General features: G+C 40.6%; 1 protein-coding gene and 1 pseudogene across 2 annotated transcripts; one reads left to right on the top strand and one right to left on the bottom strand.

The window, feature by feature from the left end:
• Positions 1 to 3,688: 3,688 nt before the first annotated feature.
• LOC101153767 (angiogenic factor with G patch and FHA domains 1-like) lies at positions 3,689 to 6,751 on the bottom strand (annotated as a pseudogene).
• A 13,234-nt stretch (positions 6,752 to 19,985) lies between these two features.
• On the top strand, positions 19,986 to 21,743 carry LOC115932854 (protein FRG2-like-1). 2 transcript variants are annotated; one of them, XM_063705698.1, is made up of 4 exons: positions 19,986 to 20,182; positions 20,446 to 20,520; positions 20,750 to 20,827; positions 21,145 to 21,743. In XM_063705698.1, the coding sequence occupies exons 1-4, from the start codon at positions 20,005 to 20,007 to the stop codon at positions 21,648 to 21,650; spliced, it is 837 nt and encodes a 278-aa protein (XP_063561768.1). In that variant the 5' UTR covers positions 19,986 to 20,004; the 3' UTR covers positions 21,651 to 21,743. The 2 variants fall into 2 exon arrangements, with proteins under 2 accessions (XP_063561768.1, XP_030862350.2); XM_031006490.3 differs by having other exon boundaries at positions 20,443 to 20,520.
• The last annotated feature ends 1,021 nt before the right edge of the window (positions 21,744 to 22,764 follow it).

Below are 22,764 nucleotides of genomic sequence, written 5' to 3'. Positions count from 1 at the left end.
GCCTCCTGGACTTCAGTAAATGTTCTGTCATTGCAGGATTCTCTCGGCACCATGGGAGCCGCTTCCTCTACTGTCACTGAAACACCCCTGGGATGTATATCTAAAAATTAGAACAGCTTTTGGCTAAATGAACTTAGAAAAAAGAAAACCTTATCTTCTTTTGTAATACTATTTAGCCTGCCTACAGATTAGCTGACAAAACATGGCTGGAGAATGAGACTGTGAACTTTAACTCCATCCTACAGCTAGATCTTTTCTGTAGCAATCAGGGAAAATGGTCTGAAGTACCCTATGTGCAAGCCGTTCTGGCCTGACAACAAAATCCAGCTCTATGCAGCACCTGTGGGCTAAAGCCTAGTAAGCCAGAAAGCCCCTCAGAACAATTGGAAGATCATCTCTTATTAAGGAGAAGGGACCCCAGACCCCACAGCCCAACACCAGCTCCAGACAGGGGCCCTCAGAGGCCCACACCTCCTTTAGAATCCCCAGCATCCCCACACTATCAGAGTCTTCTGTAGAATCTAAGCTTGTTTCACCTCCTCCTTATGCTCCTTTCTATCGGCCTTTGCCAGGTACAATAGAGACCAGCCCAGCTGCAGTTACAGTGGGACTTCACACCATCCAGGGCCAGAGAAATTGCTCCCCTTACAGAAAGTCCCAAATGGAGAGAGGACCATCAGAGTGCTTGTTCTACTCTCAATAAATGATCTAATCCAATATAAGCAACAACTCTGATGGCCCTCAGACAACTTCAGCGCATTTACTGAAGGCTTCCAGGCTCTAACTTTGACCACCATTCAACTGTACCGTTCATAAATGGACCGAATGACTGCTGCCAACTTAGCTGCACAAAATTTTGCTTATTAGCAAAAAATAGAAAATACTTAAAACGTTTGTTGCTTTCACCATTTTAATGCAAAATACTTTTGCAGCATAAATGTCACCATAAGGCGGAGCCTTGGGAATCCAGTATAAACTATCTCAGAAAACCTCAATGGGTCCGCAACAAGCAGCAGAGGGCCTCAGTAGACTTCAACAACGTCTGGACTCCATGGCCACTGTAGTCCGACAAAAGCAAAGAGCCTGGGATCTTCTCCCAGCCGGGCAAAGAGGAACATGTTTATATCTAAAAGAGGAATGCTGTTTTTGAGATCAATCAGCCCGGTTTAGTCCAAGAAAATATTAAAAATATCATCACCCAGGCAGACAAAATTGAATCTCTATGAACTTCCATGGGACCATGAAAGCAATGTCTATTACCTGCCTTACTCTCTTTAATAGTAACAGCCATTACTATACTTTCAGCTTTTACTTTTGTTCCAATTTTGTTTAAAATGTTAACTGATTTCTTGCTCTCTTGCTTACGGCAACTCCATGTTTGCATGATGGTTTTGCAAGGCTTTCAACATTTGGCTGCCAACATCTTGCCCACTGGTTCCACGAATTACATGGTTTACACCCAGTTAGATCACACAGGAAGAAACTTTAGGGCCCAGACTAGGCAGAAATAACACCCACTCAGCAGGAAACAGCTCCAGAAAAAGTGACCTAGCCCCTCAACCTCCAATATGATTATGACCCTAAGATCACTTAGGGGGAAACTGAGGCAGAATAGATCAGAATAGATAGTCAAGAAAATGACCATGATCTCGGGATACAGAAATGTGGGGAAATTATAAATAGAACCACCATATGATGCAGCAATCTCATTGCTGCGTTTATATCAAAAGGAAACAAAATAAGCATGTCAAAAAAGACAACTGCACTCTCATGTTTATTTAGCAGTATTCAAAATAACCCAAACCACTATTTCTTCTAAGTATTTCTTAATTTACCTTTTTTTCATATATTACACCCTAAACTTTTAAAGGTTTCATGTCTGGTTTCCAATTTCTGAAACTTACAAGTCACTGATTCTTTGTTGCCTTCCTATTTAGAGTCTGGTAAAACAATTAAATGCTTTTTATTTCTTCTCAATCTAATCTTCATATATAAATATATTTATATTTTCTATTAATTTGCCTTCTATAACATACATGACTACATTAATTGTGATCAGCATTTCACTTTACTAGCCCTCTTTTTGGCTCAGCCTATTTTAATATGTAATTTGTATGTTGTACATTAAATTGTTTTACAACACTTTCAATACTTTACTTTTCATTTGCCTCTTTTCCAAAGATAGCTTGACAAGCTCGTAGTTTCTTTCCACATTATTTTGGTTTCTTGTTTTTCCATTATATTGACTTAAACATTTAAATATAAATTCAATATCTGAGATTTATGTGCCATATAATTTCTTCTGATGCTTCACCCCAGTAGCTCATCTCCTTGTGTGCGACATAATTTATAATTTAATCCTCACATATGGGAGACACCGCATTCCAATGCCTGCAGGCAGTTTCTCTTTGTTTATTCCATTTGCCTTGTCAGAAGGGAACAACCCACACGGACCTGATGTTCTTGTAATCAGATGCATCTGAGTGGAGCCCTGGCCTCTTAGGTTGATTACTTCTCTGGATCATTACCTTTATTTACTTCCAGTGCTGGGAGTTTTTCTTAATTTCCTTTCAACTATATTAGGCATTCTGTGAATTCTTGTAACTTCTTGGTGATTTTAATTGTCTGCATTAAGTGTTTAAAGTATATTATTTTTCTGAAAAGCAGAAATATCAATAATTGCATATGACTGAAATATTTTACATAGGTTTTCTATGGCATCTATCACCATGAGAAATTCCAAGTTTTTTTCATTTGAAACACCCCTCTCATCAATAGACCATATTGTAATAATTTGTAGAGTGTGATTACTTTTATACCATTAGAAAATTAATTATATATTATGTACATATTTTTGAAATACTCCACTGCAATAAGTAGTATATGGTCAGAAGTATTGTTTTCTCTAACCTAAAACTAATATGAGTAAAATTATCTACCTGAATTCAGACCTTTTGGCTTCAATGGCCATTCTGTCTCATTAGCACTTCCCTGATCCATAAAAGACATCATTCGTATTTTTTGTTTAATTCACAATTTATTGAAATGAGTAATTTAATGTTATAATGTTTTATGGCAATTTAGGACATTTTCAATAAATATATTGAGCTTGAGGCCCTGGCTAAGTATTCCTTTTGTACTCAAAATCAGATTTTTCTGGCACAACTTCATTGCCTGCAATGGTATTTATAAAAAGTATGAATGCCAGCACATGGACTATTTCAATACTGTACTCATTTTTTCATGTATAAACATTTCATTAGCTATGAAACAAACCAAATACAAATGCTGAATGTACAGTATATATCAACAAATGCAGATTCTTCACCGAAGAAAACAATAAAAGACTAATTTTCTGTGACATGTCACCTGTTCATTAGTTCTTTAATATGATTTAGGCTATTCCAAATATAAGAAAATGTATGCATCACTATTCATGTCTCAACATTTTTTATCTAGGTCCTGAAGGACATAAAAAAGAATGTATATTGTCAGATTTATTTTTATAGATTTTAGATGTTTCTTTTGCTGTATTTTCTGTGCGTGCTACTATGAATATATGGAGACAAGGACAAATGAGCATTTAAGTGGTTATATGAATTTTGCTTATATGGCTAATTGCTTATATGGATGTTGTAAATGACAAGATAAAATAGTAAAGTTTGATAAACTTATCTGTGCCCTGTGAACTTTAGTTCACTTACTGTATAACTTAATTCAGTCACTAATAATTAATTTAAAAAGTGTTTTTTAAAAGCTGCAAACCACATTTTATTACACATTTCTGAATCAGGAAGGGGTAAACTGTGACACAGCTTTCTTATGCCACTGACTTTTTTGGGGAGAAACATTCTGCAATAAAATAAGGGTTTCCAAACTCTATTTATAAAAAAGCTTGAGTTTTCTTCTGTGATTAACCTTCACTCCTCAGTCCCTTTTACCCAAGGAATGGTTCCTAGGTCATCTTTTGGAAGTTTAGTTTCTGGAAAGTTTTTGGCAAACCTCTCCTGTGCTTTGTCCCAGTTGTTGTTGTTGTTCTTGTTTTGGAGAAGGTGAGTCTCTTTAATTGAGGATGGTTTGTCTGTCTCCAATCCTGCATGTGTTTGCCAAAGCTGAAGCTGTATTGGAGTTTTTATTCTCCCACCATCCTTCCCCGGGCCTTCTCCTGTTTTCAACACATCTTTTTCAACATCTTCTGACCTTTGTCGCCATCAGTAATTTCAGAATGAACAGATGCAGCAGCATCATCTCTTTGGAAATTTCCTTCACTTCCAATCTGCTCCCTATGTTTTCCAGCTCTATCTTTATATTTTTGATTCTCCAGTATCTTATCATCTTTGTAGTCTGTATTCTGTAAACCATATTTTACTCATGTATTTTTAAAATCCTTTTCTTCTTTCCAACTAGTTTCCTTCTTATTTAATGATGGACCAACAAATGATTCATCTTTTTTATCAAGGAAAAGGTGAGCTCTAACCTGCCCTGGTTCACATCCAACACAGCTATTACTGCCAGGGTGAATGTAATAGGATAACACAGTGTCTCCAACTTTCACTTTATCTCCATGCTCAGGTTCATAAGGGTCACATTTAGTTTTCAGCTGAACAATCCATTTTCCATTAACAATTGTTCCATTTTGACTTCCTGATCCAAAAGGACATAACTTTGTAAGTCATGATCAAAATAGATTTCTGCATGAAACTTACACCAACTTCAGGGATTCGAAGAGTATGCTCCATATCATTTTCTCTTCCAATTGTAGCAGGTTTTACAGCAGTAATGATGAAGAATGATCCTGTCTGTAGCACAGGTGATCTAATGACAATTACTCTCATATAGGAGGTCCACAATTTTTCCTCATCTTCCTCCTCAGAGGCATTGCGTTTACTGGTAATGCCTTCATCATAACTACCCTCGGTCTGAGAGTCTGTAATTTCACCTTCTTCTGGTTCACTATCAGTCTCTGTGATTTTCTCATCCTTAACGATGAATTGAGATGTTTTCATTAAAAGGAGATTCCATAGTATTTCCACTAACTGGAACAGTGAATTTTGGGGGATTATTTTTGTGATGAATGCCTATTTTGGCTTTTTTTTCACATTTGTGAAATTGTCTTTCTCATTGCAGCTTGAATGTTCAAAACTGAAGGATTCTTGATCCTCTGAATTCAAATCCTTTTCCTCATCGTTTTTTTGTAGAAGAATCCTTTCTTTTCTCAATTTTTCATTTTTGTTTTGTGCTATAAGTCTGATAAGGTTGCAAATCTACTCGAGAATGAAACCGATAGCGACCACTTTCCACATCACAGTAGTAATAAATTAAATCATAATATATTTGATTCTCAGAATCTTAATAGAAACCAGTGCTATGCTGAAAATACAGTCCAGTATTTTCATCATCACTAAATCCAGTCTGTGATAAAGCCGCTTCTGCTGCAGCTCTCAAACTTCCAGCTAATGACGAACCTTCTAAGCACGTATCTTGTGCTGCTAATGCAGAGGCTGGCTCCTGTGAATTGGAGGCAGATGACCCTCTTGTCTACACTTAACATTTGCTGTCCTATCAGTACCAGGGTGAGCGTCATTTTCTATTTATAACTTGTCGTTAGAATTCAAAGCAGGACTTTCAATATCCTGATCTGGCTGATCTGACAGTTCAGTCACTCACTTTATTTGGAAGACTAACATCATTACAGTAGATCTGATAATAATCTGAGATTGACCAAGGAGCATGGTTCTCTGCGAGTACTTGTACATCAGACTTTTATTATCTCCATTTCTCCCACAGCGGAGTACGTTACTGAGTTCTTCCAGCTGCGTGCGGAGCTCCTGGCGGTTGCTCGTGTCGCTCTGAGCAGCCGTCCTGTGCGAGGCCATAGCTTCTCCCGTTCCCGCACCTGCCGCCTGCAGCTCCGCGTTCGGGTTCCAGCTTCTCCGCCCTCCTTCCCCGCTGGGCCAGCTCGGGCTCGGGGAGGGGGAGGAGCGGCCACAGCGAAGGCGCTGGCGGCGGGTACGGGCAGAGGCCGCGAGTTCGGGCGCCAGACGGCTGCGGCCTCGGAGGGGCTGCGTGGGGCCGAAGCGGGGGCTGGTGGAGCCACAGCCCCGGGGGCGCGCGGGCAGCCACAGGCAGCCTCCCCGGCCAGGAGGCCCCAAAACGCGGAGCCTAACGGGGCTGCGGCAAGAGCAAGGGGACGGCGATGGCCCTGCCGGATCTGCGTGCCTGGAATCCTGGGAACGACTGCACCTTCCCCAGCCACGGGGGCGCGGGAGGAGCGTCGAAGTCCAGGGGCCAGAAGCGCTCCGGTCCGGCCGGCCGTTCCCGAGTTGAGCTGCAAACAGTGGCCAAGCGTGTTTTAAATCGAGTTTCCGTGTGGCTAGATATGACCTGCTGGTTACTCTTATTTTTTTCTCCATTCGTTGAGCTATGGTTGACAAATTGAAAAGTGTGTATTTTTAGGGTGTACAATAGAGTGTTTTGAGATGTCAGTGGTCTTTAAATTACCTCAGTTAAGCTAGTTAGCCTATCTATCCCCTCACACAGTGAATACGTTTCTGTGTGTGTGGTGAGAGCACCTGAGATCTACTCTTGCAGCAAATTTCAAGTACACAGTATTGTTAACTATAGTCACTATTCTGTACATTAGGTCCCCAGCAGTTACTCACCTTGTAACTGAAGGTGCGCCCCTTCCATGGAAATCTCCCCACTTTCCCCACTTCCTAGCCCATGGGAACCAGCGTTCTACTGTTTCCATGGCTTTTCTAAATTTTTATTTACTTTTTTAGATTTTACATACAAACGAGATCATGCAGTAGTTGTCTTTCTGTATTCAGCTTATTTCGCTTAGCATAATGTCTTCAAGATTTATCAATATTGTTGTGGATGAGTTTCATTTTTATTAAAGCTGAAATTATGTCTCTCAGTTTATCTGTATCAGAGGAGTGCAGATACCCTTGATGATCCTGATTTTATGTCCTTTGGCTATATACTCCTAATTGGGATTAATGGTAGTTCTAGTTTAAAAATTTTAAGGAACCTCCACACTGTTTTTCATAATAGCTGCACCAATTGACATCCTCAGCAACAGTGCACAAGTGTTCTCTTTTTCCACACCCTAACACTTTTTATCTTTTGACTTTTTGATAATAGGTATCCAAACACCACGATAAGGTGATACCTCATTGTGATTTTGATTTTAATTACTGTGATAATTAGTGATGTTGAGCATTTTTTATATACCTGCTTGCCATTTGTATATCTTTGGAAAAATTGCTATTTATATATTTTGCCCAATTATTAATCAAGAAATTGCTTTTAATTCTGCTGTGGGTTTTTTGTATTGATTAGTATGACATATATTTTGGATGGTAACATATTATCCTACATATGGTTTACAAATATTTTCTCCCATTCCATATAATGCCTTTATATTTTGCTGATTGTTTCCTTTATTGTGCAGAAAATTTTTACTTTGACATAGTTCCACTTGTTTATTTTTGCTTTTGTTGACTGTGTTCTTGGTGTCAAATCCAAAACATCATTGCCATGACCAGTGTCAAGGAGGTTTTTCCCCTTTTTTTTTTTTTAGAGGATTCATGATTTCAGTTCTTATGTTTAAGTCTTTATTTCATTTCAAATTCATTTTGTGATGACATGAGAGAAAGGTTTACTTTTTGTCTGTGCATATCTAGTTTTTCCTACACCACTCCTTGATGTGTTTATCCTTTCTCCATTCTGTGGGATTGGTTGACTGTATATCTGTGAGTTTATTTCTGGGTCCTCTATTCTGTTCTATTGGTTTTTATGTAGGTACTATACTATATTAATGACTACAGCTTTGTAATATAGTTTGAAATCAGGAAGTGTGAGGCTTTCAGCCTTTTTGTTCTTCTCAGTATTTGGCTATTTGAGGTCTTTTGTGGTTCCATACTAATTTTAAAATTGTTGTTCTACATTTTAATAAAATGGCATTAAAATTTTGATAGAAATTTAACTCTGTAGATCACTTTGTGTAGTATGGATATTTTAACAATATTAATTTTTAAAATCCATGAACACATATTTCCCATTTTGTATTCTTCATTTTCTTTCCTCAACATTTTATAGTTTTCAGCATGCAGATCTTTCATATTCTTTGTTAACTCATTCCTAAGTACTTCATTCTATTTGATAATATTGTAAATGGAACTATCTTTATTCCTGTTTCAGATATTTTGTTGTTACTGTAAAAAAATGCCACTGATGTTCATATGTTAATATTGTATCCTGAGAATTTACTGACTTAGTTGGTTAGTTATAACAGGTTTTTTTTTTTTCTGGTAAAATGGTGGGTATTCTGAATTCTGGTTAAACTTTAAATTGATAATTGCTATTATCATTTCAAAATTATTTAAAATATGACCAGATGGATTCCTGCTTTCATGAATTCAATGGAATTCAAATCTTCCCATTTAAAATAATTTTGTCGGTTGACCTAGACCCCGGGGATCGGGGGCACCCCGTGGGAGCCCGGAGATTCGCTTGGGGGTGGGAGGGAGAAGCCGTCAGAGAGGGGGCTGAGCTGGGGAAGCGGAGAGGGGCTCCGGGGACAGCCGGGAGGAGAGAGGGTCGTGTCGGAGACCCAGTGGGGAGAGACAATGGGCCAGAAAAGGAGGAAGGGTGAGAGTGGGCAACAGGACGGCTTCCCAGCGCAGCAGGGAACTTTGCTGAAACTGCGGGCCCCAGGGAACAGCGCGGGCAGGGTGGGAGGGAGTGGAGAGGACCCAGCAGACCCGAAGGTCAGTGTGGAGAAAGGGACATTTCCCGGTTCCTTCGCCTCTGCCCAGGGTTCTGCGGGCGTGGCCCCCCCCAGGGGCAGGGGAGGAGGTGGCTCCCGGCGGGCTCGGAGAACTAAGGGGCGCACACCCACTTCGCAGGGCCGGGGTGACAGGGGAAGCCTGAGACGGCTGCGGATCTCGCTGGCCCCGTGGGTGGGCGCGGGGGACGCGGGAGGGGCCGAGCTCACGGGGCCAGCGCCGGGGCCTGCAGGTGGCCCTGGAGGAATCTGCAAGCACACGCCCGTGCAGCGGGCCTTCCGGGAGACCAGTGTGGACAGCGCCCTGGACACGCCCTTCCCAGCTGGAACATCTGTGAGGCTGGAATTTAAGCTCCAGCAGACAGGGAATTGGCTGGAGGAAGGACTGGAAGAAACCCAAGTGCAAAGTCCAGCCCGAGAGGAGGAAGCAGAAATGGCTGACCTGCGTCAAACTGGAATGTCAGGATAAGGTTCTGGGCAGGATGGTTCGCTGCCCTCCAGAGACGCAGACTCGGCGGGAGCCTGAGGAGCACCAGGAGGCCGGGTGCAGCCCGGCGGAGCGGGCGGTGAGGCCCCACAGCCGCTGCTTCCCTGCACAGTTCGCCTTCTCCAAGGCCCGGCCCCCAGCGGAGCCCAGCGCTGAATCGCATGGCGCCCCCTGGAGCCCTGGCGGGGATAACCAGTGGAAGACCCCACCTCCCAGGGAGAGGACCCCACTGTATCCCCAGATAATAAAACTGTTCTCTCCCCCAAAAAATAAATAAATAATTTTGTCTGGTCTTTGAAAATGTGTATCCCCTGTGTACTGGTCAAAATGCTGCCCATTTATCTATATGCCTAATTAGCCAACTTTTTAATGAAGTTATTAAACATTCTTTTTTATTATGAAACAAAACAGTAAATTTGTTAATGGTTTTAATATCATCTAATATGATTGAAAATATGTCAATTTGTCATTGCCAATGAATCTTTGTGTTATTTATTTTACTCTGTTATGTATTCTGTCCATAAAGGTCTAAGTGGCTTAGAATCTTGCCTAACATATTGTATGTGCTAAGTACTAACTACTCTAATTCATCAAATTATCTTTCTATACCATTCTTAAAATACAATATTATTTTTATTTAGTTTTATTAAAATTTTTTGCCTAATCTAATTATTTATGAAAATTATGAGGTCTATTCAGTTTGTCCTCTTGATAAAAGCCAAAGTTTTTTTTTTTCTCTCTCTTTTTTTTTTTTTGAGACGGAGTCTCCCTCTGCTCCCCAGGCTGGAGTGCAGTGACACAATCTCGGCTCACCATAACCTCCGCTTCCCGGGTTCAAGTGATTCTCCTGCCTCAGCCTCCCAAGTAGCTAGGACTACAGGCATGTGCCACCACGCCTGGCTAATTTTTGTATTTTTAGTAGAGATGGGGTTTTACTATATTGGCCAGGCTGGTCTTGAACTCCTGACCACGTGATCCGCCCTCCTCAGCCTCCCAAAGTGCTGGGATTATGGCTTGAGCCACCGCACCAGGCCTTTTTTTTATCTCTTTATTAATACGTGAGAGAGTACAAATGCAGCTCCCTTACAGAAGCATGTTGCATAGTGATGAAGTATGGGCTTTTGGTGTGACAATCATCTGAATGTTGTTTATTGTCCCAATTAGTTATTTTCTCATTCCTAAACCCTCTCCAACCTCCCATCTTTCTGAGTCTCCAGTGTCTATTTTTCCAGTCTCTATATCCAAGTGTATGCTTAATTGAGTTCCCACTTACAAGTGAGAAAATACTGAATTTGATTTTCTGTTTCTGAGTTTTTTCACTTACAGTAATGGCCTCCGGTTTTATTCATGTTGTTGCAAAAGACATGATTTTATTCTTCTTCATGGCTGAGTAGCATTCCATGGTATACTTGTATAGCACATTTTCTTTATTCGATTATTGATTGATAAATTTAAATTGATTTCATATATCAGCTATTATGAATAGTGCTGTGATAAACATGTCAGCATGTGTATTTTCTTTATGTAACAAATTGTTTTCCTTTGGGTAGATACCAAGTAGTGGGAGTGCTGAATCAAATGGAAGTTCTATTTTTAGTCTATTTTGAAATCTCCATACTGTTTTCCAGAGGTTGTAGAAAGTTACTTTCCCACAAACAATGTATAAGTGTTCTCTTTTCTCTGTATCCTTGCCGATAGCGCATTTTTCTGCTTTTTAGTAATAGCCATTCTGCATGGTGTAAGTTGGTATCTCATTGTGGTTTTTAATTGGCATTTCTCTGATCATTGACAAGGCTGAGCATCTTTTACGTGCTTGTTGACCATTGACCATCAGTGTCTTTTTTTTTTAATGTTCATGTTCTTTGCTTGCTTTTTAATGAGGTTACTTGTTTTATTTTTGTTGAGCTGTTTGAGTTCCTTGCATATTCTGGATATTAGATCTTTGTCACATGCAAAACTCGTAAACATTTATCTCATTCCATAGGTTTTCTGTTCACTGTGTTAATTAGAAAGCTCATTTTCAGGAGCTTTTTAGTTTAATTGAGTTGCTGTTGTCTATTTTTGTTATTGTTACATCTGCTTTTGAGATCTTAGTCATAAATTCTTTGTCCAAGTCAATGTCTAGAAGAGTTTATCCTAGAGTTTCTTCTAGCATTTTTATAGTTTCAGGTCTTACATTTTAGTCTTTTAATCCATATTGAGTTGATTTTTGTATATGGTGGGACATAGGGGTCCCATTCCATTCTTCTGCATATGGAAATATAATTTTTCCAGCACAATTTGTTGAATAGGATGTCATTTCTCCAGTGTGTGTTTTTGTTGACTTTGTAAAAGATCAGTCATTTGTAGGTATGTGGCTTTATTTCTAGGTTCTCTATTCTGTACCATTGATCTATGTGTCGATTTATATCAGTACCATGCTGTTTTGGTTACTACAGCCTTCTAGCATAATTTTAAGTCAGATAATGTAATATCTCCAGCTTTATTCTCTTTGCTTAGATTTGCTTTGACTATTCAGGCTCTTTTTGTGGTTCCATAAGAATTTTAGTGGGGTTTTTTTTCTAATTTTATAAAAAATAACATTGGCATTTTGGTAGGAATTGCATTTAATATGTAGATTGTTTTGGGCAGTAGAGTCATTTTATTGATCATAATTCTTCCAGTCCATAAGCATGGGGATGTTTTTCTCATTTGTGTCATGTACAATTTCTTTCATCAGTGTTTTGTAGTTTTCCTTGAAGGGATCGTTCATCTCTTTGACCAACTGTATTTCTAAGCATTTTACCTTTTTTTTGTAGCTATTGTAAAAGGAAGTGACTTTTTAATTCAGTTCTCAGCTTGATCATCATTAATGTATAAAAATGCTATCAATTTTTGTACTTTGATTTTTGCATCCTGAAACATTATTAAATTTATCAAATCTGAGTTTTTTGGTGGTCTTTAGAATTTTTGTATATATGATATTATATTATCATCAAAGAGGGAAAATTTGACTTTCTAATTACAACCACATAGATGCTCCCACGAAGATCAATAGACAGAGTCTCTGGGGAGGGCACAAGTGATGGTATTTCTTTAAGCTGGCCATGTGATTATGGCTGGAAGCATGGGCCGAGAGCCACTTAGCTAAGCCTTGCCTCTCAAGTCTGTCTGTCTTTCTTTCTTTCCTTCTTTCTTTCTTTCTTTCTTTCTGTCTGTCTGTCTGTCTGTCTGTCTGTCTTTCTTTCTTTTCTTTCGACAGAGTTTTCACTCATTGTACAGGCAGGAGTGCAGTGGCACCATCTTGGCCCACTGCAACCTCCACCTCCCAGGTTCAAGGGATTCTGCAGTCTCAGCCACCCGAGTAGCTAGGATTACAGGCACCAGCCACCACACCTGGCTAATTTTTGTATGTTTTAGTAGAGACATGGTTTGGCCATGTTGCCCAGGCTGGTCTTGAACTCCTGACCTCAGGTTATCTGCCCACTTCCGCCTCCCATAGTGTTGGGATTACAGGCATAAGTCACCACACCCGGCTGCCTCTCAAGTTTCAATGTGCATATGAATTATTTCCGATTCCAGGCTCTCTCTTAGTAATGTGATTCTGCAGGTTTGGAAGGGGTCCATGAATTGGCTTCTTTAAAAAGTCTCCTCTTAATGCTGATGTTTCTTCCACTACATCCAATATAGTAGCACTCAGCTAGAGAAAGTAGGCACAGCACAGAGCTCCTGACACCCAACACTGTTACCACAACACAAATACTTTTGGCTCAAAGTGGAAGCCACCAATCGCCATTTTCAAACATGTCATTTTCTGCTGGCTCTTTGCAGTTTAGAAAGCCTAGAGAAGGCATCAATGTTTGGGTAAGTCTGCATTTGGAAAACATGTACACATGAGTTAATACAATGTTTACTGAGCACATACTATGTGTTCAGAAGTCTGTTACAGAGCACTGTTCAGGAAACATTACATGATGTGAGTTAATCCTCATAGCACCCTGGGGAGTTGGGTGCTAAGTTTTCTGTAATTTTCAGGACTTAAATGAAGGGCCTAGCATTTCTATTTTTTCTTCCATTTAAAACATTATTTACCTGGAAAATAAAATGTGCAGAATAAAAGCTATATCGACAGATGAAGGGATAGAGAAAAAAGGATGAACTATTCAGAGAGATGTTTTATATTTATATTTACCTTCTTGTGCCTTGTGGAGCAGCTACTGAATTTGCAGGAATGGAAAACAAGTTGCTAGGTGAGGTGTCTCTAGAAGCGCTGGCTTCAATGAAAAAGAAATTATAGCCCCCAAATATAGAATTATTTGCTTCCACTTATCTGCTTTTCCATTTTAGGAAATTGTGGGCACCAGCTCAGGAGAGGCAGCAGGAGCCCCCGCCCGAATCTCTGGTCTCCTTTAATGAGTTCTGTGAGAGAAGATTCTAGGGTGAGGCCAGACCTGGATGAGGCCTTAGAAGAGGGTGGATCTGGGCAGGGCTGGAACAGAAAGTGGACCCCATGTTTCTGATGTTCATGCTGGTGGAGTATTTCCAGTTCTGTCTTTCCTAAGCCTTCCCAACAGAGACTTGACTCTTAGAGCTTGTGTAATTTTAATCTGTTTTAGCCACTTCCCTGTCAATTTTTATAACACATGATAACAAGAAACTTAAGCAAAACTCGTAGGGTTTTTTAGGACAATTATATGAGAAGCTAAAAACTTATTTTTACCAAGATAAAAGAAATAGAAATAATCACAACAATAACAATAATTCTTCTGTCCATGAATAGCCCTTCAGGTGGTGACATCGGAACTCAAGGAACAGCATAAGGGAAATGGAGCAAACGCAGCCAAGGCCCCCTGTGCAGCTCCCTTCTCCCTTCCGACCACAGGATGCCGAATTCAGCCATTAATCCATTTCCCTTCCGACCACAGGATGCTGAATTCAGCTATTAATCCGTTTGCTCTAGATGAAAAGTTCCTGGACAATAGAAACCATGAATTCTTCATCTGTTTTTCTGATGGTCATGTGATATAGTTTAGATGTCCCCTCCAAATCTCATATTGAATTTTAATCCCCAATGTGGCAGGTGGGGCCTGGGGAGGAGATGGTTGAATCACCGGGTGAGTCCCTCATGGCTCTGTGCCGTCCTTGTGATAGTGAGTACTCGTGAGATCTGGTTGTTTAGAAGTGTGGCCCATCCCTCCCCCATCTTTCTTGTTTCTGCTTCTACCATGTGAGATGCCTGCTTCTCTTTCACCATGATTGTAGGCTTCCCCAGGCCTTCCCAGAAGCAGACGCTGGTGCTATGCTTCCTGTACAGCCTGCAGAACCATGAGCCAATCAAACTCTTTTCTTATAAATTACCCAGTCTCAGGCTTTTAAAATAGCAATGCAAGAATAGCTTAATACCTCATATGAAAAGAAAGCAATTGATATATTTACCAGTTTGAATACTTACCAGTTTGAGTCTCCAGACCTCTGCCTTGCTTCAACTCAAAAAACAGGAAGGGAGCAACCTCCATCTACTGCTCCTAATTATGGGAGAATCTTCAGTTCATCTTAAAACATTTCAGTCAAAAGCACCGTGTTTTATGTAGAAGAATGAGGGTGTCTGAAAGAATGGGTCTCTTTATTTATTTTTATTTCTGAGACAGGATCTCTTTCCCTGTCATTCTGGCTGGGGTGCAGTGGTTCACTGCAGCTTTGACATTCTGTGCTCCAGCGATTCTCCCACCTCAGCCTCCCAAGTAGCTGGGACCACACGTGCACACTACCACAACCAGATAATATTTGTATTTTTGGCAGAGATGAGGTTTTTCTATGTTGAGCATGCTGGTCTTGAACTCCTGAGCTCAAGTGATCCTCCAGCCTCTGCCTTTCAAAGTGCTGGAATTATAGGTGTGAGCCACCACACCAGGCAGATGGGTCTTAACTGATTTTAATCAGGATACCTGAGCATGGAAGACATGCCCTTAATTTTTTTCCTAATACAATATTTGACAGTTATATAACTATGATTTTTTTATTCCTGTGATTCATAAGGATATGATAGTAAAAGGCCTTGAAAGCCTGTAGGAAAAAAGTGCTACATTGTGCTTGAAACCACCTTTTACTCTGAAAGCAAGTGCCATCCAGACACATCTTTTTAGAAGGTATTTTCTCCTGCTGCATTTTAGTCAAACAGCTGAGTGTGTCTTGAAGTTGTTTTTTGATTTTTAACAGGACAAGTGTATTTTCTAAGACCCCAAACTCAGGAGTGGCCATGGGGCAAATCACCGCTGCACACATGGAATGCATGCACAGCACATGCATTTCTCATCCCGAACCAGGGGTTTTTCCCCCTGGGTGCACACGGGACTCACCAGGGAGGCTTTTAAAATTACCTAAACTCAAAAGGCAATAGATAAATGAACTCAGAATCCCTGCAGTGGGACCTGAGCCATAGTGCTGTTTAAATCTCTCTGGGTGACTGTGGGGTACAACCAAGCCCCCAAACTGCTGCTTTAAATCAGCTTCTTCAGATGAACTAGTGGCAAATGGTTTCCTGAAATGAATGGTTTAAATCAGCCTCTTCCGGTGAACTAGTGGCAAATGGGTTCCTGAAACAAATGGAAAGATTTGCTGCTGGGTTGTGCTCTTCTGATCTTACCTGCATTACCTACTTTTCCTTGCCGAACTGACCTCTGCTACGTATTTTATTCCTGATTCAATCCAGTTCTACTCATACCAAATGCATAGTATGCACTAGGTGCCCTTGCATTGCTGAACCTCACCGTGGGGAGAGGACTTTGCTGAATAATATTTGCATCCTAAAAAAAACTCAAAATACTGGACTCAAATGATCCTCCTGCCTTGGCCTCCCAAAGAGCTGAGACTGTAGGCATGAGCCACCGTGCTTGGCCTATACCCTAAAAAATTAAAACTATCTTACTTACTAAATTGATGTAAACATGGGAAGACCTAGAAGGTCACCGAAGTGTTACAACATAAGTAAATACTTTGGAATATTAATATCCATCTGATGATGCCCTGAGCAAACATGTCCCACTTTAAAACAGTACAAAACAGTGCTATTATTCTGAGATATGAAGTTAAAATTTTGTGCAAATAGGTAATATTTAAATTTTTATGTATGTATAACATTCATGCAGAAAGACGTATACAAAGAAATCATGTAAAGTTTAATGAATTATTACAAAGTGAACACACGTGTGTAACCTAGAAATAGAACCAGCTTCACTAATGTCCTGGCAACCACTTTCTCTCTTTTGCTCCCCCAAAGTCACTAAGATCTTAAGAGCTAACAATGTAGATCAACTTTGTATTATTATGCATGTTTTATTACAGAAAATTTAAAACATACACAAAATAAAAGAAACAGTACAATAGGCCTGTTACCCAGGCTCAACAGCAACTAATAACATGCCAATTTCATGTTATCTATACTTCAACTCATTTCTCACACAGACTTTGTTATTTATTATTATTTTTTGTGGCATAAAATGTGTGCCCATTGAAGGTAAAATCTTGGCTGAGCACAATGGCTTAAGCCTGTGTAATCCCATCACTTTGGAATGACAAGGCAGGAGGATCATTTGAGGTCAGGAGTTTGAGAGCAGCCTGGGCAGCATAGTGAGACCACATCTTTATTAATTTTTTTTTTAATTAATCAGGTGCGGTGGTGCACGCCTGTAGTTCCAGCTACTTGGGATGTTGACATAGCAGGATCCCTTGATTCTACGAGTTTGAGGCTACAGTGAGTTGTGATTGTGCCACTGCACATCAGCTTGGGTGACAGAGTGAGACTCTGTCTCAAAAAAAAAATAAAGGTTCGACCTTAACTAGCTTTTTACACATAAACACACCCATATAAGCAATCCCTCTTTTAACAATAGAATACCAAATTAAAAATCATTAATGTGAACCCATTTTTAACTCAGAATTTATCTTTTAATAAGTTTCTTTTCTTTTTTTTTTTTTGAGGTAAGATGTGCACTCATTGAAAGGTCTAATCTTGGCTGGGCATGGTGGCTCACATTCGTAACCTCATCACTTTGGAAGCCAGAGCTCAGGAGTTTGAGACCAGCCTAGGCAACGTAACAAGGCCTCACTGGGGCGAGAGAGTGAGACCTCATCTCTACAACAATTTTTTAAAAGTTAGTTGGGCATAGTGGTGCACACTTGTAGTCACAGCTATTTGGGAGGCTGACTTGGGAGGATCACTGGAGTCTGGGAGGTCAAGGCTGCAGTGAGCTGTGATTGCACCACTGCACTCCTTCCAGAGGGACAGAGTGAGGCTCTGTCAAAAAAAGGTTACAATTTTAACTGTACATGTTTGACACATCAAACATCCATATAAACAATCCCTCTCTTAAAAATAAAAGTACCCAATTTAACAGTTATTAATATTCATATGAATTACCTAGAAATTTTTTGTTTGTTTTGGTTTGGATTTTTATTGAAAGAGGACACCTAGAAATGTTATTTAAAATCTAGATTTTGATAAAAATAAGCCTGAGTTTTTTCTTTTTTTGAGACGGAGTTTTGCTCTGTCTCCCAGCTGGAGTGCAGTGGTGTGATCTCGGCTCACCAAAACTTCTGCCTCCCGGGTTCAAGCAATCCTTCTGCCTCCCAACTAGCTGGGATTACAGGCGTGAGCCACCACATTCAGCTAATTTTTTTTTTTGTATTTTTAGTGCATATGGGGTTTCCTTATGTTGGCTAGGCTAGCCTTGAACTCCTGACCTAAGGTGATCCACCCACCTTGGCCTCGTAAAGTGCTGGGATTACAGGCATAAGCCACCATGACCGGCCAGGCCTGAGTTTTGCCTGAGAATTTCTCTTTCTAAGAAAATACATCATATGGCAGTTACAAGGTCTCTTTTGTCTAAAATAAATAGAATTTAATAAATAAAAATTTAAAAAATTTACCTGAGATTAAAGGACAAATCAAAACACATGGGTAATATGTTGTCTGTAGGAATATATTTTAACAATGACATAAATTATTAATAATCACTAAATGTTATAATAATTTATTAACTAAAATTAACAAAATTCCTATTACGATATCTATGAAAACACTTTCTTAGAGTAAAATATTCTCATATCTTGAGAGGGCACTGGTTAAAAACAGCAAAGATGTGGAAGTCGATGTCTTATCAAGTACTTACTATCACGTAAGTAGCAGACCCCTCTTCACAGCTTTTACAGAGTTATCCAAAAAGCAGTCATTTACACAAGAGCAGACAATTTTCCTAGCTTTCTATTGAGTTTATATGTTAATGTTGTTACAAAATTTATAAAATTACCGGACCAAATTTTATATATTATTTCATAATATATCAAAATTTATTTAGATGTCAAATAAATTTTATATCATAATATATAATGTTATCATATTATGATAAGTTCCATTTACATTCAGACAATTTCACTAGGCAATGTCTGTCTACCACTAATTCTTTTTTCGTTCCACTATCTGCACAGGCAGCACAGCTGGGAAAACACAGACTCACCCAACACAGTCTCTTCCCTGTGTCTTTCTCCTCCTCAAGGAATCAGTTCATCAGTCAATCAAGTCATTTGGGACTGGAGGCTGAGTACTCCTTAACATAGAAGGTCTCATTCCTGCATGCTTTCCTCAGCAGAGGGGGAGACAAGAAGGTCCTTTTAGGGGACACTTGCTTGGACATAGACTAGGCTAGTTGGAGGGCTCTGACCAGCAGAGACAGACTCCGCCGCAGTAGGAAGGGATGAGGCAGCTATTCTGAACCTGGAGCTCCACCACACCTTGTCCCGTCTCACTGAGGCAGTTTTGAGAGGCTGCCCTGGAATACGTCTTGCTGGTGGATGTTGAGAAACAATCTGGGCTTTGACGGGATTCAGGTGGTGTCCACGGTGTGAAGACAGGAGCTGATGTTCAGAATCTAGGCTGTTTTTCTTGTGATCAGTTGGGTTACCTGTTTGAGGCCAAGTCCATTTTTACTAGGGAGGCTGAATAAAGTCCACAGAACACAATGGCGCTCCCAGGATGACTGAGGAAGGGTGAGAATGGGGGAAAGTTTTTCCACCGAGACTTTTTGCTACCTCAGGAATCGGGGGCTTAATTAGGTTAGCACTGGCTCAACCTAATCAATTCAATTTTATTGCATTTGATCTAATTATCTTCCCCATTTTTAAGGTAGGAAGGGCCATTTCATTTGGTATTTATTTTTTTCTCTGCATGTTTATTTCATCATATATGTGTGAATCTAATACAATCAACCATAATTTGACATGTGTTGTTTCCAAACATTTAAGAAATTATAATATCTATGCATACAATGTTAACACTATGTATAATAAATTCTCTTTCTGTGCAAAATATATAACATATGACAATATAGGCATGTTTAATTGTGCATCTTGAAAGGTGAACAGGATCATAAATCCTTCCAGGTAGGAACTGGGACAGAAATAGGAAGAAGTGGTTCCCCGATTTTCCGGTCCCTGTGCTCCCGATTCTTTGTTTTCTGGACACCATGACAGGATCCTGAAAATGTCTCCCTTTAACTGTGTCTAGGTCCCCAGTAGAACTACAGCAAGAAACTTCTGATTGAGGCTCTAAGAAGCAGCAGGAATGAGAAAACTCTTCAGCCAATAAGAGTAAGCCACGCCCAGCCGAGGGACGTATAAAAGGCAGGTCTCACAGACTAACCCACACTCTGCCTTTGGACGTGAGAGAGAGCGCACCTTTCACTTGAGCTTCAACATGGGAAAGGGAAATGAAGACCCCGATCTCCACTGCTCCTCCATCCAGTGCTCCACTGACCAGCCCCCTTTCCAACAGATCTCCTTTTCAGAAAAGGGCTCAGATGAGAAGAAACCATTCAAAGAAAAAGGCAAGACCGCCTTCTCCCATTCCAGTGAGAAGCACACACAAAGGCAAGGTAAGGCCTTGGGCTGCTCCTACGGAGGCTGGAAGGAGGGTTGGAATCAGGGATACTGAGCTATGTGTCTTTAGCAGGGTTTTATTTTGAGATTTGGGGATGGGAAATGGCTTAGTGCCCTCAGGGGACTTGAGAAACGTGTTCACTCGTGACACTGGCAGAAGAGCTTCACATGAAAGACTGATTCGCAAAAGTGCATCAGAGATAGACTATGGGACTCTGCCTAGGGAGAGGTGAGTCATCTATACTTTCTTTTGCAGCAGGATCGGAGCCCAATCCAAACAAGGAGAATTCTAAGGAAACCAAGCTCAAGGCCGGGAACAGCACTGCTGGATCAGGTAAGATTTGACTCTTTCAAGGTGAGAAGGGACAGGGAAGCAACACAGGCTCCCCTGGCAAGGAAACTGGGAGCTCCTTGGCAGCCAGGGCCGTACAGATCCTGGACACTGGAGAACAGAAGAGAGCTGGGGTTTGGTGGTAACCTCAGCTCCTGTGTGTCCAGGATGGACTAGGAATTTCAGGGTGTTCAGTTGGAGGCACTTTCTCAAACTCTCATTGTGTTCACAGAACCAGAGTCCAGCTCATATCGGGAAAACTGCAGGAAAAGAAAAATCAGTTCCAAGGACAGCTGCCAAGACACAGCAGGTAGAATCTTGGTGTTTGTTGTTGTTGGTGGTGGTTTTTTTGTTTTTGGTTTGCCCCAAAAGGCAAATAATCCGGAAACTTTTATACGAGGCTTGAGCGGAAAGGGAGTTACTTATTGACAAGTAAATTTTTGAGATCTTAGCACTCTGAGAATATTTGGGGACTCACAAGGGGTTCAGCCTCACTTCATTCCAGTGCTGAGATGGTCAGGAAGGAGTGGGAGAGACAAGTGGGGTTCACCTGGGTGTACAGGGGGTTCTGGAAATCAGGGTCTGTGGGGACTGCTCTGGTGAGTCTCTCACATGCTTTCTTTGCAGGGAACTGTCCAGAAAAGGAGTGCAGCTTGTCGTTGAATAAAAAATCAAGATCCTCCACTGCTGTGCACAACAGTGAAATCCAGGAGACCTGTGATGCCCACCATAGGGGACGTTCCAGAGCTTGCACTGGGCGCAGCAAGCAACATAGGTCTCGGGCCCTGGGAGTCCAAACACCGTCAATTCGAAAAAGCTTGGTGACCTCTGTGCGAGCTATGTCAGAGGCTGTTTATCAAGACCTAACCCAGGTGTGGGCACAGCAGATCCATTCTCCACTGACCTGTGAGCAGCTGACACTGCTCACTCGGCTCCGGGGGCCTCTGTGTGCCCAGGTGCAGACCTTGTATTCCATGGCCACCCAGGCAGCTTATGTCTTCCCTGCTGAGAGCTGGCTTGTCCCAGCCACATTGCCTGGTCCTAGGGATTCAGCCCTGGATAGAGAAGCCCATCCTTTCCCTGGGCAGGAGATAACTGAGACTGTCAGTGGATCAGATGAGGCTAAGCTGTGAGCACCCCGACCCTATTCAGCAGAGATGCAGCTCTGGGAATGAGAACAAGGATCTGCGTCTTCTCAGATTCTTCCAGATGACCAGCAGTGACAATTTTAGACACACTGTGTTAATAAATGACAGAACCTGAAGAAGTCATAGGAAAGAAACTTGAGTGGTATACTCAGAATGGCGAGCCCTGAATTTTGCAGACCACTAAGACTATAGTCAAATTTTATATTTCGTGTTAGACATTTGATGCCTTTTGGATGTCTGATGACAGTCGTGCGTTTCTATATAATCAGAAAAGCATTAGAATGTAATCGTGAATTTGCATATTTTAGATTGTAGAAAAGTAAATATAAAATTATGTGCTCCTTTTTTGTTTTTGTTTTTTGAGGTAGTCTTGCTATGTTACCCAGGCTGGAGTGCAGTGGCACAATCTTAGCTCACTGCAATCTCTGCTTCCTGGGTTCAAACAATTCTCATGCCTCAGCCTCCCAAGTAGCTGGGACTACAGGCATGTACTGCTATGCCTGGCTAATTTCTTTTTTCTTGTATTGTTAGTAGAGACAGAGTTTTGTCACTTTGGCCAGGTTGGCCTCAAACTCAGGTGATCCGCCAGCCTCGGCTTCCCAACGTGCTGGGATTACAGGCATGAACCGCCTTACCAAGAAATTGCTTCTCTTTTAATCCAGAAAAGGTTGTAGGTCTCACTCTTCCAGCCTGAACCCATGGAGTACTAATATCCACAAACCATTAATAGCACTCCCTGTGGGAAAATGTCTATATATTTTTAGTTTGATATAATTATAGTAAAATTACTATGCAAGCTGTTTACTTTTAATATTTCTACATAAAATTTAAGTCAAGATATATTAAATGGTAAATGATTGTACTTATTTATTGACCTGCCTCATGTTTCATTTCATTTTAAACATCCTAAATTTATATTTTATTATATTTCATACATTTCAATTGATTGTACTATATTGCAGGATATGGAGATTTCATCACGTACTACAATACAGTGTATTTTGTTATATTTGACATATATTCTACTTGTATTTTGTACTGAGATCATACACTATTTCATTATCTAAGTGTATTAATTACTTGTTTGGTTGCTTTATAA

This window comes from Gorilla gorilla, chromosome 3 (genome assembly GCF_029281585.2).
Source record: "Gorilla gorilla gorilla isolate KB3781 chromosome 3, NHGRI_mGorGor1-v2.1_pri, whole genome shotgun sequence".
Taxonomy (NCBI): domain Eukaryota; kingdom Metazoa; phylum Chordata; class Mammalia; order Primates; family Hominidae; genus Gorilla; species Gorilla gorilla.
This window is presented reverse-complemented; position numbering and strand designations above follow the sequence as displayed.